Here is a 23754-nt window from a genome sequence, read left to right as displayed (position 1 = left end):
CACTCCTATTATTCTAAAAAAAGAAATATAACCAGGCTTGCACTTCACTGAATTATTTTTAAATTTATGCACTTAAACAAAAAGTGTAATCTAATTTCCTACGCTGACCAGCCCTCATGCGCTTATTAAGAGATTCACTGTAATGTAACCATAAAGAAAGTTAACAAAAAAACCCTGACCAGATTTCCCCAGAATAAGCAGCACTTTTGAATGGAAAGATATAGTTATTTTCTGTATCATTTATTTGAATGAAACACAAATTGCTTTCCTCAGCCAACAAAAAATAAAAGGAATCTGTGAAACATCATTAAAAAATTCTTGAAGGTTTAATCCTATATATCCTTCTTTAACTCTCAATTTACAGTATCTCAGTATTTGAGCCATCATCAATGTTCCTTTCTGCACTCAACATGTTGCAAGAAACTCTATCACAGCCCCAATAACCATTAATAAAAATAGTTGTCAACAGTGTTATTAAATTAATTGACTCAGTGCACATTTATGGTATTTTCTTTCATAAAATGGTCTTAATAAAAGCTGCTTTCTCCATACCTTGGTGACAATAAGCCAGGTGGCACAAGGAGATATAATTTGCCGCCTTTTACCAGCACGAGTGAATCTAGCTTTCTCTGCTCTAAAATATGATTTGAATAAACATAGTATTAGTCAGATGTCCCTGTTTACTTTGTTCAGCAGGGAGAAAACAAACAGTGAGTAACTTTTCCTTAACACGGTACAAACATCTATGGCAAGAAAACTACGATGGTAAAACTGGAAGTAAAATTTAAGGACCGATCAGTAAAAATCCACACACATTAAAAATGATTAACACCATCTTATTTTACCCGCTGATAAAATTACAATGATGGATATAGTTTTATGGTAAAAAGTGAATGCAATTCATTTCTTGTGTCTGACATACCTTTTATATAAAACATAAGCCACTGAGAGAAATATAATGCTGAAAAAGGTCAGTAGTGGAACAAAATCTTCTGTCGCAGCTGACTGCAGCTTATTATTGCTACTTTAGACCTCTATTCAAATAGTAACATCAGCAAATATTAAGCAAGAACTAAAGACAGATATCCTGTGCTTACAGCACAGATGAAAGACCATTGCTCTGTAAGCATTACTGCCCTCATACTCTAACTAGATTTATACAGGTCACTTACTTCACAGAGTAAAAGGCTGAGAGCATGCAGATTTAAATTCCATATTCACAGTAAAATTTGTAATGACTCCCTACGATAATAGGAAACTCTGTATCCAACAAAAGATACACACAATTCCTCATTAACTTTTACAATTAAAAGTATAAAGAAATAGTAGAGAAATAGTTTGAAATAGAAATTCCTTACATCTATCGCTAATGCTAAATAGAAGCTTTGAGAGAAGAAAAAGTCCTTAATATAACTAAATTACATATTCAGGGAATTCAATAAATATTCCCATGACCAGATGTTTGAAAGTACAGTCTTACCATAAAGAGCCATTTCAGTCTCTTCATGCGCCATGTTAGCTATCACTCTAGTGGAGAATTTCAGAGTTCTGGTACCAGATCTTACTCTGGAGGAGGCTCAGGCTGCATTGCTGCCAAGCTGGAAGGCGTATTTATAATGTTCTACCTATTTCTAAGGTAACTACCCAGACAATGACCTTTACTTAATAGTAAAAGCAAGATATTTTACCTATTTTCTTTTATTCACTGGGTAAGTGTGGGAAGACTAGCAATTACTGCAGAGTAACTAACTGCAGTAAATCCATACAGATCAGTATGAGGACAGAGTTTGTGAAACTACTCATGTCACATCTGTGCCAAAGTTCCTTCATCTACAAAATACAGACAATAGTTCCTTTCTTTTACATCTATTTTGACTGTGTTATTTTAAAATTCATCTGATATTTGCTAAAAATGAGGAATGCTTAGAAAAAAATTCTTACTAAGCAAAGAATATTCTAACGTAGGAAAATAGTACAGATTTTAAGGATCTGACCTGCTTTGTAAGATTTTCACAGAGGGGGGAAAAAACCAACCAACCAACAAACCACAGAAAAAAAATAGCTATTTGTTCAGCTTTTTCTAACACAGGCAACATAATTAAAACTGGCAAATTTAATGAACTGACACGGAAAATTCATTACAATTTCCAAAACCTTACTTTATAACAAACTATTTCTTAAAGACTTACAAAGTAAAATTCTGGCAAAACTTTCATATGCCATTAAGTATTTTACCTATATAAAGCTTCTAGTAATACTTCAGCCATTTCATATCAACAATCACTTTATGCATTCACAATGATTCAACAGGATCTGCTTGGCAAATGGAAAAGGTTTGTAAGAAAATTTTGTATCCAGTAAACGAAATGCACAGGGTTATAGGATTTCAGATCCAAAAGTGGCTTATAAAACACATCCTTGTAAGTCTGCAGCTGGGAGTAGCTATGTTTAAAGAAATAATTGCAATGGAATTTCCTAGAGTAAGGAAAGCATTTCCTAGCATTCTGAAGAGGAATATTGGAAGAGGAATAGGAAAAAGTATACAGCACTATTCAAAAGCACCTATTTAATTTAAAAGCCCTCACTCCAGTGGAATGTATTGCACAGGTCATCAGAAAAATGATTGCCTACGTTACAGGATCATGTTCTCCACTAATATGATAACTAATAAACTAAACCCCAAACCTATCATGCAGTGGGCCATATGGATCTGACTTGAAATTGCTATAAAAGCAAAACAGGAAGAAAAGTAACCTTAGTGAACATTTTAAAATTAAACTGAACTTTTATTGATTTTTAAAATTATTTACTAATCTGATGTAATGAAAAGAATATTAGTAACTCTTATGGAGAATTAGCACACAACCCACTCATAAATAACATGACAACGCCACACACTTATCAGTATAACTTTTATATATATTGTATATATACTCCATAACATAAGAATAATTATGCTGTGTTAGATCAAAGATCCATCCTCACGTTTTTCAACAGTAAACTGTAGCACATAAGGTGCGTAAGTTTAGAGGGATCTTTCTCCTGTGGGCCCTTCCACTTTCAGCACTCAACAATTTATGAACTTCTTGAGCATCAGCTGGCAGGAACAGCGGTTCATTGGGCCAATAGCTTTTGCTGAATCTCTCCTTTACGAATTCGCCCCAAATCTCTGTGAACTCATGTACACTTCTGGCCTTCACAGCACTGTGTGTAACTTCAGTGCATGCCCCCACTTCAGATGTGAGAAACAATTTTTTTTCCAATACCATTCGTGATTTCATATATTTCTGTCACAACTTTCTTCTCACTCATCTCTGCCTGCAAAACCTGCAAAGCTGAGGAGCTCTAGTCAATTTAATCTTGTTACATGCAAGCTCTTGAATAGCTCTTGGCATTTGTGTTACTCTTGTCTGAGCTTCTTCTCATTTTACTGTATTCTTTTTCAGAAGGGGTGTCCAGAACTAATTACAGTGTTGAATATATGGGCTCATCCTGAATTTCCTAAGTAGAAACACACAAGCATCCTCCTCATATTCAGTTTAGAATGGATCTTACTTATGGTTTCCTAAAAACTATTCAGCTACAGTTTTGTTTTTAATAAGAAATAAAATTAAGTGCTTTTTTGCCTCCCCCCCCCCCCCCCATTATGGTATACACAGTATAAAAAAATTGGCTTCCTGTTCATTCGCAAGTTTTCTTTGGGAAAAACTTAAGAGAAACTTAAGACAATTCTGTGAACTTAGTGAAAAAGAGGCTTTAAAAATACTGCAAATTTCTTATACATATGGTAGATAAGATTACATAATATCAGTACATCCTCTGACAGTTTGTAGATAAAAATTTTGTATTGCAGGCATGATCAAGCGAAAAAGCTATTTCAGCCTGCAGAGACATTGCGGCATTGCCTTGTACTTGGCCAAAAACATTCACAGAATTAGCAATGTTTTAACAAGAGTCCTCAGTACTTTATATTGCAACCCTCCGGTTTTACATCTTCAGTTAGAAGTTGTAGTAAGTGACTATAGAACTCTTCTCTTCCCAATCTGCACTAAAACCCAGAAGCCAAGCATGGTATTTCAGAATCTACCAAAACCAAGATGACCTGGAGGACAGATTCTTACAAGACTGACAATGGTAGCATAAAAAATACACATCACTTTGGCATCCAGCTCTGCCTCTAGGTCTTTGTTGCAGACAAAAGGACAAGTTTCCAGCTTCTTCCACTTGATGGCTTAGATACTATCAGTATCATGTTTGTGTGTTCACTAAAAAGGTTGCATGTTTTTTCTGAAAAGCAGTGGCTTTCAATTCCATTCTGTTTTCACACAACAAGATATATTTTACATCTCAACTAAATTCTAAAAGGAGACCATCTGGAAGGACTACACAGTATAGTACTTGATGTATACTATACCAAAGCATCATATATAACCATACTTTATAGTCATACAACTTAATGATGAAAGTTCAGCACATCTGATGCAATCTGAGGTATAAGCTTCTGGATTCTCTCACAGTACCTACTCCCTTAATGAATTCTGGCATAGTAATAAATACAGTCAAAGGACAAAAAAAATTCAAGCAGTTAAGTAGTTCTGTATATAAGAAAGAATACTTTTACATTCTACTTGTCTAATATTGCACTTAAAACCCTCTGAGTATCAGAATTTTAGTAACCACTTTGATAACGTTTTAGTAACATTTTTCAGAAATACATCACAAAGTAAAGACTGGAAAAGCCAAACATACTTTTAATTAATTTAGAAGTATTCACATATTAAGAGACGAGGCAGCCAACATATAATTGATTCCAGGACTAGTACTACAGATGCTGTCCTTAAGCGCTACAAAAGTTTTTTTCTCCTTTAAATTATAGCATGAAAGTTTTGACATCTAAAAATCACAATTTCAGAGCTAGGATATTATACCTTTAAAAGAAGCCCTTCTCCCCATATCTACATAACATGTATCACCCCCTTGTTATGCGAAGTTATAAACAGGTATTTTGATTGCTAGATGGAAGTGAAATTTTAAATACATAAATAGTAACACTGAATGAAAAGCACTTATGAGTTCTTTCAATGACTAGAGATGGGTTAAGTGTTTTCCTATCAAAAAATTCTGTGAATAGAAACATACATTAGTATTAGTTCCTTGAGGCAGAGGTAGATAGTAATTGCTGCCAAGATTCACTATACTGTAATTTCTCCATGTGGTAAAAAGCCAATTTTGCACTCTGGTTTCATAGAGAAATTCATATTTATCTTTTGTAACAAAAGGTCCTAGCTTTTGTGAATTACTAAAGCTTTAGACCAATATTCAACTCTTGGTTCTAATTACAGATTTTCTGGGCTAACAAGAATGGTAATGTTGCAGAGGAGAAGAAAAGAAACTTCCTCTATCATTCATTAAGGTTCCTGTTTAGGTAGCAAAGAAGAAAAACAAAAAAAGAAAAAAAACATTGGTTCTAAAGGGACCTGGAAAGGAGCCGCTGGTCACAATACAAAAAACCCAAGTTCATAGAGGATCAGAATATTCTGTTTCTATCTAGCTTAAACCAAATTTTAAGGTACTCGCACTATATTTTCAAATCATATATCTAAGTTGCAGACCTCCAACTTTGCACTTACAAGTTAATTTTGTATCCCTTAGTTACTGCTAAGTTCACACACATTGAACCCAGAGACCCCTGTATTGGCAGATCTGCTGTTCGGAGGTTCCAGCACCTTTGCCTCATAAAACACGACCCCAGCTGTGACCTCAGGCCAGGTTTACTGTCTACAAGGTATGCTGCCAACATGCTTGTCCCAACATGGTAATCCCTGCGCGTCTGCGACAAGGCACTGGCATGCAAACATGACCAAAAGACCAGTAAAAAGCCAACATAGTTTCCAGTTCCCTTTTTATTTTTCCTGTCAGACAAATACATACAAGGTAACACCTGCTTTCTCATTTGGATTTTCATATTCCAACTCTATCACAGGGCAGCCTGCCACCCTACATGTGGCTTAATAAAGACTCCTTTCTCTGTTTTCACTTGTCTGTACCCAGATGTATTAGCACATTCTCACATATGCAGCTGAGTGGCAACTTTTATGAGGCCTACTTTGACAAACACTTTAGCAAAGCATTTATGCGAGTACGCATTCTAACAAGCCTTCCAGCAAAGCCTGCACTTACATACGTGCATAATTTTTCACAAGAAAAAGAGAGTTGCGCACATGTAAATGCATATGTATCCAAAACTGTAATTCCTAATTACAAATTAGTAGAAATTTTAAGTTTTAGTGTTGATATATTATACTCTGGGGCTGTCCAGAATCTCTGATAAGGCAGGCAGGCAATACTGCACCCACATGCAAGAAATGATCCTATCCCTGCTTGGAAAGGAGGTATCACCGTCCCCTGAGTCTCATACTGGATCGCTGAAAAGGTGAGTATCAAGAGTCCTTTCAATGAAAAGAAATCTCCTCCCAATATCTCAATGGTTCATAAAGCCCTGCAAGGAAGCGCTCCCAGTTTTTATAATCATCACTGCTCTGTGACAGACATGAGACTGGATGTGGACTCTTTCAACCGCCATCCTGTACTGTTTGCAAACCCACACGGTGAGAAGACTCAGATGACCTTTCTGACATCTCCCATATATATGGTCCATGGGTAGAGAGTTTGGAGGACGCTGTCCAAAACCTTGACCGTGACTCTGCTCACAGTGGACTTACCCCAAACTGGTCACTGAGTAATGACAGTCTCTGGTTACAAAACTCCAGTAGCTGAAAGTTATTCTCTCAAACACACTTGTAGGCATACCTAGTTCACCTAGCTACATGGTTCCATGGAACCATTATATGGCTCTGCTAAACCAGATTTGCCTCCCACAGCCCAGAATCCCTGGCTAATCAGAGACTAACCAGTCGCAATGATAAAAGACTCCCAGAAATTCATTATTCCTGTCTTCTTCCTCAGATGACAAGACATTCAGAACAGTAAAAATAATTTCTTCTGAAATGTCTTCCCAGACACAAGGTTACATGCTCCATTCTCTCCATATTGTGACTCTCTCTGACTGATAAACAACTTGAAGGCACCAGGGCTCACTTGTAGGTGAGCAGGAACAAAATAAGCAGAAAACAGAAACACGGCTTTCTTCCTTATGTGAGACCCCATGTAATTGTAGAGGCAGCAGCAACATGCTACCATTATCCATGTGAGCTACAGTGTGGTATTTCATAAAGGGGTCCACTGGGAACTCGCAGACCAGAAAGCAAAGGACAGTTGAATGGCTTTCTTCTGGATAGTTTCAAAGCACAGGTCTAATGGAGATGTCCAGGCCAGGGAACCAGAGTAGATGTAATCCAAAGCAAAACCCCTAAAGCATGATGAGAGTAGCTACAGCATCCTCAGCAACAACTGCTTTCACCTACTCATCTGCTTCTTTTGTGCTTCACTACTTATTAATGCAGACAAAGCCTAAAACTACATTAAAAAAAAATAAAAATCTATATGCACTCGAAAATACCTAAAAATGAAAAATAGTAAGTGCAAACCCAAATGCAGTTCTTGTCATTGTGAACAGTAATTATAACTGCACAGCGCTATTCAGGAATATTCTGCATTCTTGTTGCATGCAAAATTATCTCAAGTTGGGGAATTTTACTTAATTAAGTTTATTGCCAATTACAAAAGCTTTGATTACTGATTCGGGTATTGAGAAACAAGACAAATATTCAAACAAACACCCAAAGAAAACACTTTTCCTCCCTCTTTCTTTGTCTCAACTTCACTTCAGACACCTCTCTCTCCTCCTTCCTAGTCCCCTGTCTCCTTGCGTTTGCCATTATGTTAACACCCAGTCCCTTTGGTAAGGTGATGGGTGATGCAGGAGAGTGGGGTTAGCGCATAGTGGCTTGCTCTTTTTGCCTCTCCTTGTTTCTTACTCCTTTCAACTGCTTTAGTGTGGATCCTCCACTGGCCAAAATCCTCTCGGGGATTGTACCTGTCCAGCGTGGATTCCTCCATAGGTTGCAGTCCCTTCAGAGGTGTACCTCCTCCTGTGTTTTTTGTGTGTCCTCAGCACATCTCCTCCTGTCTTTCCCTTCATGCCTACTCCATTATCTCCCCCTGTATCTCCATTTGTGCATCATTTTGTGTCTCCTGCATCACCTCTGTGCCTCCTCACTGTCTTCCTCCTGTATCTCCACTTGTGCCTCCTGCCATGTTTTCCTTTGCGTTTCCTCCTCTGCTCTGGTGTCTCCTGTCCCTAGTAGCTACCAACCTTTCTTAAATATGTTTTCACAGAGGTGCCATATGCTCTTCTGTTTGGTTCCACTTTCAGTTGTGCAGTGGGTCTGATTTGTCCTTCGTGGAGCTGGCTGGAAACGGCTGTGCCCAGCACAGGGAAGTCCATGATCTCCTCCCACACAGGTCAGCCCTGCAGCCCCCCTGCTACGAAACCCCTGCCATTTATGCCACATACAACTCTAAAGGCAAATAAAGAAAAAAAAAAAAAGATAATTTTCTAAGCTCAGCCATAATGAGTAAATCATGTGAATGGTAATGGGCACTGACAGAAAACATCCTTTGTCATCGATACTTGATAAACAAAAATAACTTAGTTTTATGCGATTAATCTCTTCTAAAGAGCTACTTACAGGTGCATTAATATTAGCGAGAGATGTATTCATTTCTGAAGAACAGATCCCAAGACTACATATATATGTTTTGTTACATACATCAATCCCAGAATATGAACTTTGGCTGAGAAGACTATATACTTCTGGAAATTAATTAAATTTGACTTACCATAACAGAATCAAGTTTTTGTTTCACCTTCTGCATTCTCATTGATGCTCTTGCAACACTGACAAACTGATCTGTTGGAGACATCACTGAACTTTTTTGTGTAGGAATTTCAGAAAAACTGCTAAAGAACTGTGGTGCAGCTGTTGTAAGTGACAAACTGAGATCTTTTACAAGTTCAGCTTCCTGTTGCGCAACTGTAGAAATAACCAATATTAATGTGTCAGGTGAAGCCTTACATTGCCATGGGAAAAAAAAAAAAAATCATTGAATGATCACTGTCATTTTGCCAGCCATGTCTTCAGTGAAACACCATCAGAATCTGTACTAGTAGTGCTACAGGGAAAAACCTGAAAATGACATGGAATTTTCCCCATACTACCCCATTTCCCCCAACTCTTCCTCATCACAATATCTCCCTTCTGTTACCGGTGTTCAGTAACCTCTCACACAGAACTGACATTTTTGTATTGCTTATAAACAATAGTGTTCTCCGTGCAGAAATATTAGGGGGGAGGAAAAAGAGAAAGGAATGTTTTCAAAGGCAAGAAAGTTATATAGCTTGCACTGAGTTCAAGTCAGCTAATTTACTAAGTACATTTCACATTATTTCCAGCCTAGTTCAAGTGAGCTTATTATACTTGAGTAAAATTTCAGAAGTTGCTAGACATGTATATAGGCATAGGAGGCATTCTTAGGAGGTAGCCTGCTCTAGAATAGGATACTTTTGATGGAAGTTGTGCTCACTGTCATTTAAACAAATTGTTTGACTTCTGCAATTTTTTGTACTGTGGTCTCAAGCCAACAAAGGTTAAAAGAATTCTTCATGAAAGTTTTGTCCAGGATATTCATAAAACTGTTGGTGTATGTAAAACACATACTGTTGGAGTCTTAAAAACTGTGTCAGTGACTAAAATTAGTATTACTATATGATTAACTCTTTCAACACTAAGGCAGTAAGACTATCTTCTGAAAGCAAGAGTGTGTGCTTTTAACCAAAAAAGGAACAAAAAGTTAGTAACAGACAATGTAGAAAAGACCACAACCTATGCAAAACCTTGCTGTCACCAGTGACTTAGTTAAGCAGTCAGATGATACAAATAACTACCAGTGTGATATCTGTGTGATCTCTAAATATACACAGACACAAATATATATTAAACTACCCTATTAGCTTTTTAAAGACACAGTGTCTGCTGAATAGTCAAAAAATTTTAAAGAAATCCTTCACCCGAAAAATTTTCCATTGTTCTCTAGAACGCAGGTATCTTACTGGGTTGAAGTTTAGCACTGAATATTCACTTTAAAGTCATTCCACTTTATTTTCCTGTAAAAGTCAACCAGTTCAACAGACAAATAACCTAAACTGTGAGATTTGATATGAGTAATCTCATTAGTACGTTACTTAAAAAGCAAATGTATAAAGACAGGATTAGCTTTATAAATCTATGTTCACTGCAAATATAATTCAAACAAAAATCTGTTACAGATATGCAAAATTTATTGCTTAATTCGTATTAACATTATCTACTGTTTAGATGCAACATGACATCTGAAACTATGTCCTTAACTGAAACAATGACACTGCTAAAGCTAACCACAAAAACACAATATCAGAAAAGCCTGCAAAATACAGTCTGAATTTTATTTTGTATATCAAAAATTCAAAGCTAGCATTTATCACTATCTTCTCTTTAACATAACATGGGGAATAAATGTCTCTCTCACATAATGACATCACAGATGTAACACCTGTTTATTAAAACAATCTATACTCTCTCACATTAATTCGCTATACAGCTCAACAACTTTATTTTGTAACATAGCCAGCACAAAATAATGAGATTTCTATTAAGCTATACATTAATTTTCAGAACGGTAGTATTTTAGGCTCCATAATCCACCTTGATACTGAAAAAGGGCTTTTAAATATTTATATGACACTGCCTATATATGATAAAGTACTGTAAGAATCACACAGGATGACATACAGTACCACATTTAAACTTGAGGTTGGGAGGGACCTCTGGTGATTGGCTAGGCCAAAGCCCTGTTCAAAGCAGGGTCACCTAGAGCAGGTTGCTCTGGGTCACGTCCAGTTGGGTTTTGGTATCTCCCAAGATAAAGATATGTATTATCATCAAATGACTATTTTCTTTTTCCTTCAAAAGAAGTACAAATACTAGCAAATCACTTCTAAAAATAAAATACTTACAGGTGTGTATCAAGAAAATTTGTACTGTACCTTTATAATCATAAATGTATACAAGTATTGGCTGGTTTTGACCAAAGGCACAGAATGACACCATGTGTTCATGTGGATGAAAGGCAACATCACGAAGTGGAGATGTGAAGGAGAGTTCAGAATATATGGCCACCTGATCTCCTACAGAAGTGAAATACGTATGTTAATACTATGGAAACATATTTGATACAGCAAAGTAACAGTTGGTTAAAGCTTGTATTACTACAGTGCAGTGACTGCCTCTGTCAATAAATATTCTTCAGTCCATTTCCTTATTGAAAAGTAATATTTGGCATAAAACAAAAAATATTCTATGCTTTTAAGTTATTGAAAAAGTCAGAAAAGTTAGTGCTGTTGCAACAGCTGCAGGAAACCCAAGAGGATGCATCAGGTTAGCTGAGTTCTCTTGTTCTGATAAGCAAGTTCTGGAAAGGTGGCGTTCCACAGTATTTGTTTGTGCTTGCATTTTGCCAGAGATAGCTATCTTAGTTGTCAGTATTATATAATACTGACAATAGGAGTGAAAGTTGAGCACAAAATTATTAAAAAAAAAAAAAAAAAAAAAAATTAGCTCTTCAGCTGATGGCATTATGAATGCAAGTACAGCGTGTAAGCAAGAGTCAAAGCCCGGTAAAAACATACTACTAACAAAATTTCTCCCTCCTTTTATTCTTTTTTTAAAGTTTTCAGACAAATTATGTAGTGGCATAGATGTAAGCTAATACACTTGGAAACATGGAAAGAAAGTCAAAACAGAACTGTTGGTTAGCTGCCAGTTTTAAAATACTTACTTTTTCCTTTTTAAAAATTATTTAAATCACAATTGGAGACAGAACGTAATGTCATCAAAACCAAAAAGTGTATTCTGCTACCTTCTACTGTTATTTTTATCCCTTTTACCTCACTGTACAACGAAGATGACAAACTCTGTATCTTACACTTTGCGTAATACTTTTCCAGAAAGATTTTGGTAGCTATTTTGAAATGACTCGGTTTGGGAAATCATTCACAAAGAAACCTTATATTCCAAGGGCCAAAAACATTCAGAGTCTCCAATCACCCTCGGGAAACAAATGAAGTGGTTCTCAACAACAGCCTAATTCCCAAATCCAAAAAACGCAACAGCAAGACTGACTGAACATTGGAACAGGCTGCCCAGGGAAGTGGTTGAGTCCCCATCCCTGGAAGTATTTAAAAGATGTGTAGATGAGGCGCTTAGGGACATGGTTTAGTGGGCATGGTGGTGGTGGGTCGACGGTTGGACTCGATGATCTTAGAGGTCTTTTCCAACCTCAATGATTCTATGATTTGACTTAAAACATTATTGTGCATTCCGTTTTAAGACCCTCATCCACATGTGAAGAATTGCAGTACACAAAAAGTTGAGCTTAAGGTGCTCCATTCCTGCTGGATATTACAAATGCTACCTCTGCCTATTAATTTCCTCTAGAGAATTAAATCTTAGAGATTAGTAATAGCTATTTAAAAGGTGGAGCTAAGGCTTCAGGATTTAAGAACATCTTACTGAAGTTTTATTCCATATCAAAAGCGTTTCAATAAAGCTTACAAAACCCTTTCCCCCTCAGCCTTGACAACCTGGCTTAAGACCATAAAATAATTAGTTACCTGTTTCTGGATTCCAAACATAAGCCTTTCCATCTTCGCTTCCAGAAAATAGGAATGTACCACATGGTGTTAAGGTGCTGTGAATCTTTTCTCTGTAATTTGTGGCACCTATGTATTTCTTTGTAGCCAAGCTAAAGATAAAGAATAGTTTGCAGATGTAGCAGATACTTTCAGAATAGACAATCTAACTTTTTATGTGTCAGTCCCCCTCTCTATTCCTCAGAACAATCAATAGACCTTGCATCCCAAATAGATATGCAAGCACCCACCTTTTGCAGAGTGCAGAGTTTACCCTTTCTTTTCCCTGGCTTTCATAAGGCACCTGAAATTATAGATGAAAGTGTACATCCTTGTCTTTCAGTAGAAAATTGAATTACTCAGATCTAGAGAATGGATATAGATGTAGTAATTTGCATTTTCTTGATCACGGGCTTTGCAAAAAATGGGGAAATTGGCACTATTACTCCAAGCTCTGCCAAAAAAATTTTCATTACGCTTCCTGAGCTTGATTACATCCCAGCAGTGCTTAAATTTATCCAGCAGCTCTCTTTAGCTCTTCAGGCTAATAACTCCTTGGTTAGAAAACCAGCAGTAGAATCAACAAATTTCAGACATCAATGTTGATTTACTATTAACATTAATATTTTTAATATTATTGTGCTACTTAGGTATCCTAATCTTTTTTCAGTGAAACACTACTGATCAGCATAGTAATAATGACCTACTAATGAACCACTGTCAAACAGTTTGTAGGCATCAAGTAAAAGAGAATCTGCAAAAGGATTTAAAGAAGCATAAGCCAGCTTATAAGAGGCTATCTCAAACATGAGGTACAGCTTGGAAAGACATATGAAAGTTCAAAATGGAGACTAATACAGCAGTAATACTATGATGCAGAATTCGAGGCAAGATGAATGGCAATAGGCCACGACAGCTCTCAAAGACAGTAGACAATAGTTTTTAAAATGTGTTACTGCAGAAACAATGGAGGTATGCTGGGAGAAGTGCAATGCAGTTAATGTGACAGGAAGATTGTTTTTAACAATATTCTGAATACATATACCTTAGATCCAATTCTATTTCGCAAGCAAGAGAAAAGGATGCTTTAATGATCACAGTGCAAGACCATATTAGCCCAAATAAGAGTTTTAGCTGTGTGAATAAGAAAGATAGTATCTCTGAGATGTCATGTAGAAGAGCCCTGCAAGATGTAAAACTAACCTGCATATGAAACCCTAAGGAGAGGTCTGAACCAAAACCAAATCCCTGATCACATACCTGAGTGACAGGACAACAGCATTATCCAAAAAGATCAAAAAAGCAAGTTGAAAGAGGAAAGTTAAGAACAACTAGCTGTCAAAGTGAATTGTGTTGATCTGTGACCTCCACCCCCTCTTTTCTCATGCAGGGAACGAACAGTTAATGCTGACGTGTAAAATAATCACTGCTGGGTATCTGACCCTGTGGTTTATTGATAGACTTAAGCCAATGTAACTGTGGGCTGCGGTCAAAGCAGCAGTCCTGCTGCTATCCTCTCCACCCTTATTTTCCCAGGCTCTCCCTCATTTCTTTTCTAGTGTTTGGGCAGCTATCAGATGAGTTACATCAGATAGTTGATTAAAATGAAAATTAATCATTTGTATTTGTAGGCTGACTTTTGGTCAGATCAGTTTACTGATCTGACTTACCCTGCATCAAAAGACATCTAGAGCTGATAAAATGGAAAAGCTACGAATACATGGCCAAAGTTGTGGGAGATAGGAGGAGATGATGTGTCCTATGGATAAACTGGCTCAATAATTGTGAAATTGCTGACCATATTAACCCTTTCTTAGAGATTAATATGCATGTCCATTTTTCTCTCTCAAACTAAAACTCTCTGCACTTTTTAGGAATGGTAGTGATAGACAAACACTATCTGCTTCAAAAACTACAGGTTCCCTCTGTTCATCCACCCATTTCATGCTTCGATTGAGAGGATAGTTTAGCTTTCTAGCATGGTCATTATAATTTATCATTTACAGTAAAGGACGAAGAATGTACTATAAGACTGGAAAGTCTTCAGCTAGTTCAAACATCCAACCCAATATATAATTTAAGAGTGAGATTTCCTGAGAGAGTATTTATATGTACAAAAGTATGTTCTAAAAGAACGTAGTTTCTCATGCTATGAGAGCGTAAAGAGGTATTTCCACCAGGTAATTTCATGTAGAACACCAGGGACCTTTGATTTTCTGCATGGTGAGGCAAGGAAGGGAACCCATGAAATTAAGGATGAATCATTTAGAAATAGCGTTCATATCTTTTAATGTGATTTTCCAGAAGAGAATGTTCAGATGCATCTTATCCATGTGTGTAACTGACAGGAGTAAGACTCTTCTCAGTTTCACCCAGTGAAAGGACAAGAGGGAATGGACACAAATTGAAATACAGGAAATTCCATTTAAAATGAAGAAAAAAAACTTCTTTTACTTTGAGGGTGAATGAACACTAGAACATGTTGCTCACAGAAGTTGTAGACTCTTCATCCTTCGAGATATTCAAAACCCAACTGGACAAAGCCCTGAGTAACATGCTCTCATGCATTGATTATTAGGGTTGGACTGGACACTCTCCAACCTCAACGACTCAAGTGATTCTATGATCCCCTTGTTTTTTATTGTAGTTTATTATTAAAGAATCATGTTCGCAACTATTAAAAATGAGAAAATCATCAAAAAGTAAGTTAAAAATATCTCACCGCCTGTATCCCACCGCCTGCTTAATATACCATAATAAGTACATCACTGCATATTTTGGTATTTATGATGACAATCTTCATTCCATTTTATCATCAAAATACTCTTCCCAGAGTCTTAACAATGAGAAACTAATGCGTAAATATATGTTACAATTTTAAAGTTCTTTTCATGCCCAGATTGTATTTTAAAAAGTGAATTCAATCTTTGGGAGACTAGTGTCTTCTCCTTCATGCCACCTTAAGCTCCCAGGTAATCTAGTAATTTTTGGATATTCTATTCTAAAAGACTTACCCAATATAACATAAAAGGTCTGTAATACAGCAGTGTTTTGAAACCACTTCCTAACATTGCTATCCTTGATTATTAGGACATCTTTCTTCTCCACAACTATACCTTTAATAGTTTTATGGCACTTTATTTCCCCAAGTAAATTTTAAAACAAAAAGGAAATATGCACTTGTCACCAAAAATCTACTTACATTCTGAGATCCATAATTCTCAGGGTACTGTCTTTGGTATGGATTAATAAACGCCTTCCATTTGGATGCACCTCCAAATGATTTATTGGTGTTCCTTTAATATCATTTTCTTTTATTTCCTACAGAAAGAAGGAAAACAAAGTAAAAAAAAAAAACTTTTTGTTTTAAAACTCATGTTTTCACACATTATTATTCATTTTTCTCTTGCATTATTCTTTTTCTGCCCACTTCATTCTATGTGGTTAAGGAAAAAGTTTGTTCCTATATTAAGGCATTACATCCAAGGCAATCAACTTTTCACAACCACAAGGCAGATTCTACTGTGACTCTGAACTGAAACACAGTTGATGACAGAAATGCTGACTGAACATTAGGCCTCTAAGGTATGAACAAAGGTGATCTGTAAAGCCTGTGGTCTATTTTATTGTTATTTCTAGAAAACCTCATGCATTAGCATTTATCTGTTAATACAATGCTATTAAACCTCAAGCATTTTCATGTTTTATATACAAAAAATTGAAGTTGCAAAACAGATCAAAAATTTGAAGTCAGTGAATCACAGCATGTTCGAGCAGCTCTTTCGCACCGTTATTTAAAGAAAATACACCTTTTCAGTTAAACAAAAGTTACTGTGTAAAAAAATTTTAATTCAAATCAAATTACTATATCTGGAACAGTTTACATAAAAATTACAATGCTAGTTTAAGAAATCTGCATACCTTATTAATCCTCCATTGTTGAAACAGGTGTTGAGAACTTCCTTTGACAGATGTATCCCAAACTATTATCAGTCCTGAACTATCTCCTGAGAACATGTGGAGCCCTGTGAAATAATAATGTCTTATAAGTAGAAGAATACCACACAAAAGAACAAATACAGAAAAGGATGTATAAACAACTTTTTTCTATTATTTTTGTGAATAGGTGAACACCAATTCTTTCCTCTCTTTTGCTATCATATACTCATTGAAAATACATTTTGCTCATACTGCATGACATAAGTTGATACCATAGATTTGGATTCAGCACGTAAGTCAGATACTGGAGAGCTGAATATGCTTTTAGTTTTTTTCATTTTTACTCATATGGTAGAACCAGCAAAAAATGAGCATTTATAGCTCAATGAGCTTCACATGATAGCCTAATGCTTACCTATACATTCACTGAGAGCATCTTGAACAAGAACAAATACTGTTTTCCAACAGTTGTTCTTAAATTAAGCACAAATACTTATAAAAATGCAACTCTTTCCTCTTCTTGGTACCTACTCCAGTGAATACCTCCAAAAATGAACCACCTAATTACTAATGATGTCACTAATACCAGAAAAAGTCAAACACTTCCAAGTATCTTATTCATTCATCCATCTTCAACTCTTCCCACCCTCCACTAATACATGTCAGTACATCTCTCTCACTTGCTTTCAGCTGTTAATCTACCAGTTAACATTATTCACAATGGTCAAATCTCTGTCCTTTTCTCTCAGTTTTTCACATTCTCTGTCAATGTTGAAAAGTTCATCACCTTCCCACTTCTTCAGTCTAGCATTAAAATTCTCACAATCTCACTACTGCTACCTCATTTTCTTTATTTTTGTATTGAGTTGATAACTTTGAATGACAATATGGTGGAGCTGTCTTTGCTACTGTTCTGATCATGCAATCTCCTGTTCTGAAGTTCTGTTCTAAGAGTTCTCTAGTAGCTGGTTTCAGATTTCCTGCTTCTGCTTTTAAGTTAGTACATAATTCTTCTACCTACTTCTTTAGCTAAACCTGCCTTTTCTCCAATTTACCTCTCTACACTAACTGCTAGGCTTTTCACCTGCATCCTGATCCATTTGTTTCCTCTGAACAGTAGCATCTGTGCTTTATGTTCTGCTAATTTTTGCTGCAATATGTACAAAACATTAGCTAACTAACAATAGCTAGTTATAGGGACAATGAAAACTAAATTATGACCAAAATTTGTCCAGTCATCATTGCCTGATCACTACACATTTGTTTGCCTGTCCTTTCTACACTTACCTTTTCTGATTACTCTCAATTTATATCAGGGACTATGTGTCCCTTTGTGTTCATCCAAGTAAGGCATCACACTAACGTATTAATTGCAAAGACAGCTAAAACTATTCTATTCTATTATAGCATTTCACTTTGCCTCTGTGAAATAAAGCAAATTAGTAACACTCAAGTTGGTCTTCAACTGAAGACTATTTGAAAAAGTAATACTAAGTACATACCTTCTGCATCAAAACAAAGTGTGTTGATGAAACTTTTGTGACCATCAAGCTCCTGTAGCAGTTGCCCATGGACTTCTTTCACATTTGCATTCCAGATTCTAATCACTGAGTCGTAACATCCTGTCACAACCAACCAGTCAGCAATTGGGTGGTACTTTGCAGTGTAAACAAATGAAGGATGAGGGAAAACTCTCACTGCAGATGCCACCTGCATTTCTATTTTCCACATTCTAAAAGGAAAGGATGTTAGGATATCTACTGTATAAAGCAATCACATACACAGGTATAACTGATGCCGTATTTTGTGCTAATGGTTCTAGAGGCAAATGCTTGCCAACGCTTAACACCACCTGTTTATCCTACCAATTTGTTCCACCTATATTTAGTCCTTTAATATGGTACTTTCTAACAAGAATTAAGATACATTTACTACTTTCCATAGTACTCTGTCTTCAAAATAAATTCCTGACTACTTACTCATTTAATGGATATTTTGCACATTTTAAAATACATATAAAGAATTCCATGGACTGGATCAGTTTCTTTCTTTCAGGAGTTATAAACAAATTATTAAGACCTTCTGGTGTATCACTCATTTAAAAAAAAAAAAAAGTAGTTTTCTTCACATAAATTCAGTTTACTATTCATCTATTTCCTATCCTTCACCACCCATAGCTGTAAGATCAGATTTTTCTTAGGAACTGTTTTTTATTTGATGCTATACATTTTATTATTGAGCCTTCCCCAAAGATGACTCAAAGAATGGAATGGTACCTGGATCATGAAATACAGGTGGGCAGCACATTTCAGAGAGCACTCAGTTACAATATGGAATTTAATTCTTTGAGTGCCACCCTTCCAGGTAGGGTGACTACTTCTGGTGGCTACTGAAGAATTCTAAGCTTACTCTGAGGTGAGTTCATTACAAAATTGCAATCCCTTAGAGTATAGCGATTAACTTGCAACTTAATGTGCAAACGTCACAAGGAGTCTACCTATCTTTCAGAATGGTTTTGCTCTAACAACATGAAAGTTAATTTATTGCTCACAAATAACGTGGGACTAAAGCTTGAGAAGGCTCAAGGGTAACATACAAAACACTACATAAAGAAGGATTCACATAAGTTCTCAAATTTCCCTTCAAGTTGCCTTAGAACTCAGTCCAAGAAATGATCCAGGTAATAAACTGATAATGACTTTAAAGCAATGGGGTGCCTTTTGGTCCTCATCCTTCAATTCTACCATGCTTCAATGGCAAAATGCTCCCAATATGAAAGCGTAAAAGAAGAAACTCCTTGCCTAAACTGAGACTTTTAAAGGAGCTTAAGGCAACAGACAATAAATACAGGAACTAACAACTCATACACTGACTATGCATAGTACACAGAAAAGGAGGCAGACCACTACAGTTTCAACTTGCTGCCACAAATTCAAGAATTGAGGAACAGCTGGGCCTTCTTATAGGTAACATAAATGACTGAAATTGATATTTACTTCAATATAAGAAATTATTATTTAATCTGCTTCCAAATAAAAAATAAAAACATGGGCTAAGCTCTCAAAATATTTTTATTCCTACATACAAGCAGCAAAAAAGCGCAGAACAGTTCCACACATACAATATATCATTTAACAATTCTTCTGGCATTTGAATTATGCAACTGCCTGTAGCATTACTGAGTTGCATAACAGAAACAAGAGATAGGGATCTGAAGACCTAAAAAAAAAAAAAAGCCCTATGAAAACCTATGAAGTTGCTCGATCCCCCTCTCCCCCCCCCCAGCCATATTTTTATGATTTTCTACAGTTTTGAGGGTTTTGTTTTTAAACCTTGAAGAGATTAGTATTTTAAAGTTAACACTGCATTGAAGTACACTTTTAATTTGTAGAGGAAAATGTGTACACATTCAGTCTCAGAAATAATACTATCAAATTACATTTAAAGCAGTTTAATTATTTAACTATGTGTCAAAAAACCCAAACATATATATGTACAGTGTGGCCAGTTTATACATGTAACTTGAATCTTAAATTTCAATTTCCTGCCTCATGTTCAAGTTTGCAAACTTAATACTGCATTCCTAATATGGCAATTTCTCCAAGGACAGAATATTCCAACTGTCTCAGTGACTTCTGGAAATCTAAAGTCTTTTGGGTTTTTTTGCTGCACTGTAGATTTAGACACTACAGTTTTTGGAAAAGCTTTCGTCTCAAATACATATACATTAGAAACTAATATAGTAAATACAGCATAAGTGATTAACTCCATCATAATTTTTATAATATTATAAAGTCACACTGCCATCAAATCTTTAATTAAAACATTACTTTCTTTTGTGCTTCTGATGCTATCTGCCAGAACATCTTCATCATACTGACCTGACAGTGCCATCAGAGGATGCAGTAAGAAGGTATTGATTGTCTTTTGACCAACAAAGATCATACACTATGTTAAGGTGACCATAAAATTCTCTCAGGAACTGTCCAGAAGGGATTTCATACACTAGTGAAGTTTAAATAGAAAAGTAAAAATTTTGTAAGTATTTACAATCAATTATATGCAATTATTAGTGCAAAGTTTAGTCTAACCTTGGGCTGAGTTTCTGCTAACATAAGTCAACTGATTAGTCTAACCTTGGGCTGAGTTTCTGCTAGCATAAGTCAACTGTTTTTCTTTATCTTCTCATTTTCAGAGAACAAGATCAAATAGTTGCTAGATATGCATGGACAGCAAGCATGTACTTCCATCTAGTGGTTCACGGATGTCACAAATGCCTTAACACTTAAGAAACAGCCTACTTGCTTTAAACTATTAGAACCAGATTAGGATTATAGTGGTGGGTTTTTTTTTTTTCATTTTGACAGCTACCCAACCAATCTTTGAAATAGATTAACACAGAGATAATTTTCTGGGGCTGTGTAATAAAGAAATCCAGACTTAACCGTTCCTTGCATTTAAACATTTACTTTATGTACACTTAAAATACCGTTCTCTCTAAATCTCAAAATTCTTATGCAGGGCTTGAGAACTATGCACTTGAGACTACTGTGAAGAAGCAGCCCCAAGTTTGAGTAATAAGGAATATTTGTAGTTCCAACTGAACTGGACCATGGAAGACGGCAGCCTCCAGTAGTCTGTCTGGAGATGACGGTATTCCAGGTATCTAACTTTCATGACAGGTTAGGAGAAAAACTTACACAAAAACCATGTGGTGGGGGCTGGAAAAGCTGTTTCACTTAAAACCTTATCAGAAAATATGTTCCTTATGCAAACTGATTTAGTATTTCCATTAGACCTTTGCACAGAAATAGTGTGATTTCATACTGTTAAACTGTATATACATTACCATGTATGAAAAGCCAGTTCCAGCCCTATTAACACAGAAAGAGCCTTCTCCTCAATGCTCTTTAATGCGTAGAACAATTTACAAGACACAATTATAAAACAAAACCTCTAAAAAACCCACAATTTAAAAATACATCTTTTGCTCTTTAATTTCAAACTACATGAGTTACAAGAAAAAACCCAAAACATATTTTAAACTTACAAACAATGGGATAGCCATTCCTTCCTGCACATGCTGCTGCCAGCGTTTTCCCATCATGAGAGAAACGAATACAGAAACAGCCCATATCTCCACCTCGCAGTGAAAACAGATGCTTGTTTGGTATGCGGCAAACCTAGCTTTTCAGGTAAGAATTGGGATTACACAGTTATGAATATTGTAACTACCCAATGCTTAAAACACATTCTTAGTTCCTGTCATGCATAAGTTTTAAAAAGCTACTAACATCTTAAAGGAATTTGAAAGAAAAATTCAATCTTATAACAGAGACAGTTCTGCTGCATAACTTAGGCCACATCCAGATTGTATATTCATTTCTGCCCCATTATTACAGACAACTAGCAAGTTTTAAAAACCTAAGAAAATTTAAAATTGAAACAATTCCCTTGATCTTAAGAAGTGCTTGATGATGACTATCGTCAATAATATAAGCTGTAGAGTTAGACTGTAAGTCAAGCTTGTTTAAGGAGTCTAAGCACAACTTTTAGTAACTTAATGATTGCAGTGTGAACTCAGAAGACTAAATACAGGCACTCAAACCTTTGGTCTACCAAATCACTTTTAGCATTCCTCATCTGTATTTCATTTCCTGATTTTTTTAAACATAACTAGAGATGAAACATTTCAAGAAGTTGCACAGGTATTATAGTCCCTCTCCCTCTCTCCCAAAATATTTCCTCTTTTTCACCCAAGGGCTTGTTCTCCAGAACTAAGTTTGACGTTTAAGGGTAATTAAAATATCCAGAGTAGTTATGTGATTATTTAACCGAAACCTGATTTACCTTTATGAATTAAAAATGAGTATGAACAGATTCATATGCATTTAAAAGTATACAAATAGATCTAGTTATGAAATAATTGAATATAAACTGTTCACTTCAGAATAAAGGTAAACACATTCTGTTAGAAACTATATATGCAATTAAGCCTTCTTATGCTTTTTAACCTCTCTCTAAAATAAAACATTACTAATGTTGAATCAACAATTCAGCTCAGAACAAACTTATTTTATTTACAGGTCATGTAGCTACAATTCACATACAAAAATTAATTTCATATTTAATTCATATATCAAATAATTCATAATTCTATAGAACAATTTGCAAAAATAACATCATCCATCTATCTATATCTATGGAGACAGATACAAATATACTGCGGTTCTTTAAAAAGACAATTTAGCTTTAAAGGTAAAACAATAATTTAAATGTATAAAAAGGAAATAATAATTTTGAGCAATTATTCATTTTTAAACAAGCACATCTGCTTTAATATTCTTTGGCAAACAGATAGGCCACATCATGCTAACCTTACTGAAACTTTTTCACAGGACAGCACATCACAAAATACATCATCGTTGCTACTAAATTTCTTCAATATGGACATGTACTAGTCTAAGAATAAATGAGCTGCCAAATTTTATTTGTATGATGGCAGGCAAATATTCTTAGGATATTATTTCTCTTGGTTTTGATTACACACTTATTTTCAGAATGGCAACTTTCTGAAAAATAACGAACATTAACATAAATACACCTTTTAGGTATCCTACCATTTTTGGTAAGAAAATTTCCATTGTAAAAACAGAGTTATCTATTCTTTACTATTTTATCATTATTATTAGCAAACTTTACTAAGAAATAAAATTAAGTCTGTGTATATTTAAGTGTTCCTTTTGAAAGGATTTGTATAAGGACTACAGTATGGAATCAAAATAAAAATCAACATTCTTTGTTAACAAATCATTTATTATTCAAATTTTTATAGAACCATGAACTCATGCTAACGCCATTCTACAGAAAAATATGAAATCATTGCATGGACATTCTACATATAGTTGCAAAAATATTCCCTTTTTATGACTGCTAATTTCCATTAGCTACAGTGATCTAGGAGTTAGGATGAAGTCAGCAAGAACCTTCTTAATAAGGTTCTTCAATGAAAGTTCCTTCATAATTCTGTTATACTGTAAAAATAACTTTAACTAAGGGAATTAAAAAAAAAAAAAAGAAAAAAACCCAAGAAAATATATTTCAAATCAAGCTGAAATCCAAGAACT

General features: G+C 35.5%; 1 protein-coding gene across 1 annotated transcript in view; it reads right to left on the bottom strand.

Moving 5' to 3' along the window:
- The window catches only part of AHI1 (Abelson helper integration site 1), a 103998-nt gene that overhangs the window by 54324 nt on the left and 25920 nt on the right, over positions 1–23754 (bottom strand). Inside the window, exons 12-19 of the mRNA XM_019472650.1 lie at positions 21678–21810; positions 20509–20632; positions 18130–18359; positions 16610–16713; positions 15891–16009; positions 12671–12801; positions 11045–11185; positions 8803–8996 (exon numbers count right to left, since the gene is read on the bottom strand). Of these exons, the coding sequence (XP_019328195.1) occupies positions 8803–8996; positions 11045–11185; positions 12671–12801; positions 15891–16009; positions 16610–16713; positions 18130–18359; positions 20509–20632; positions 21678–21810 (1176 nt within the window). The remainder of the gene's footprint in view (positions 1–8802; positions 8997–11044; positions 11186–12670; positions 12802–15890; positions 16010–16609; positions 16714–18129; positions 18360–20508; positions 20633–21677; positions 21811–23754) is intronic.

The sequence above is a fragment of the Aptenodytes forsteri genome, unplaced genomic scaffold (assembly GCF_000699145.1).
Source record: "Aptenodytes forsteri isolate BGI_AS27 unplaced genomic scaffold, ASM69914v1 Scaffold82, whole genome shotgun sequence".
In the NCBI taxonomy this organism is placed as follows: domain Eukaryota; kingdom Metazoa; phylum Chordata; class Aves; order Sphenisciformes; family Spheniscidae; genus Aptenodytes; species Aptenodytes forsteri.
This window is presented reverse-complemented; position numbering and strand designations above follow the sequence as displayed.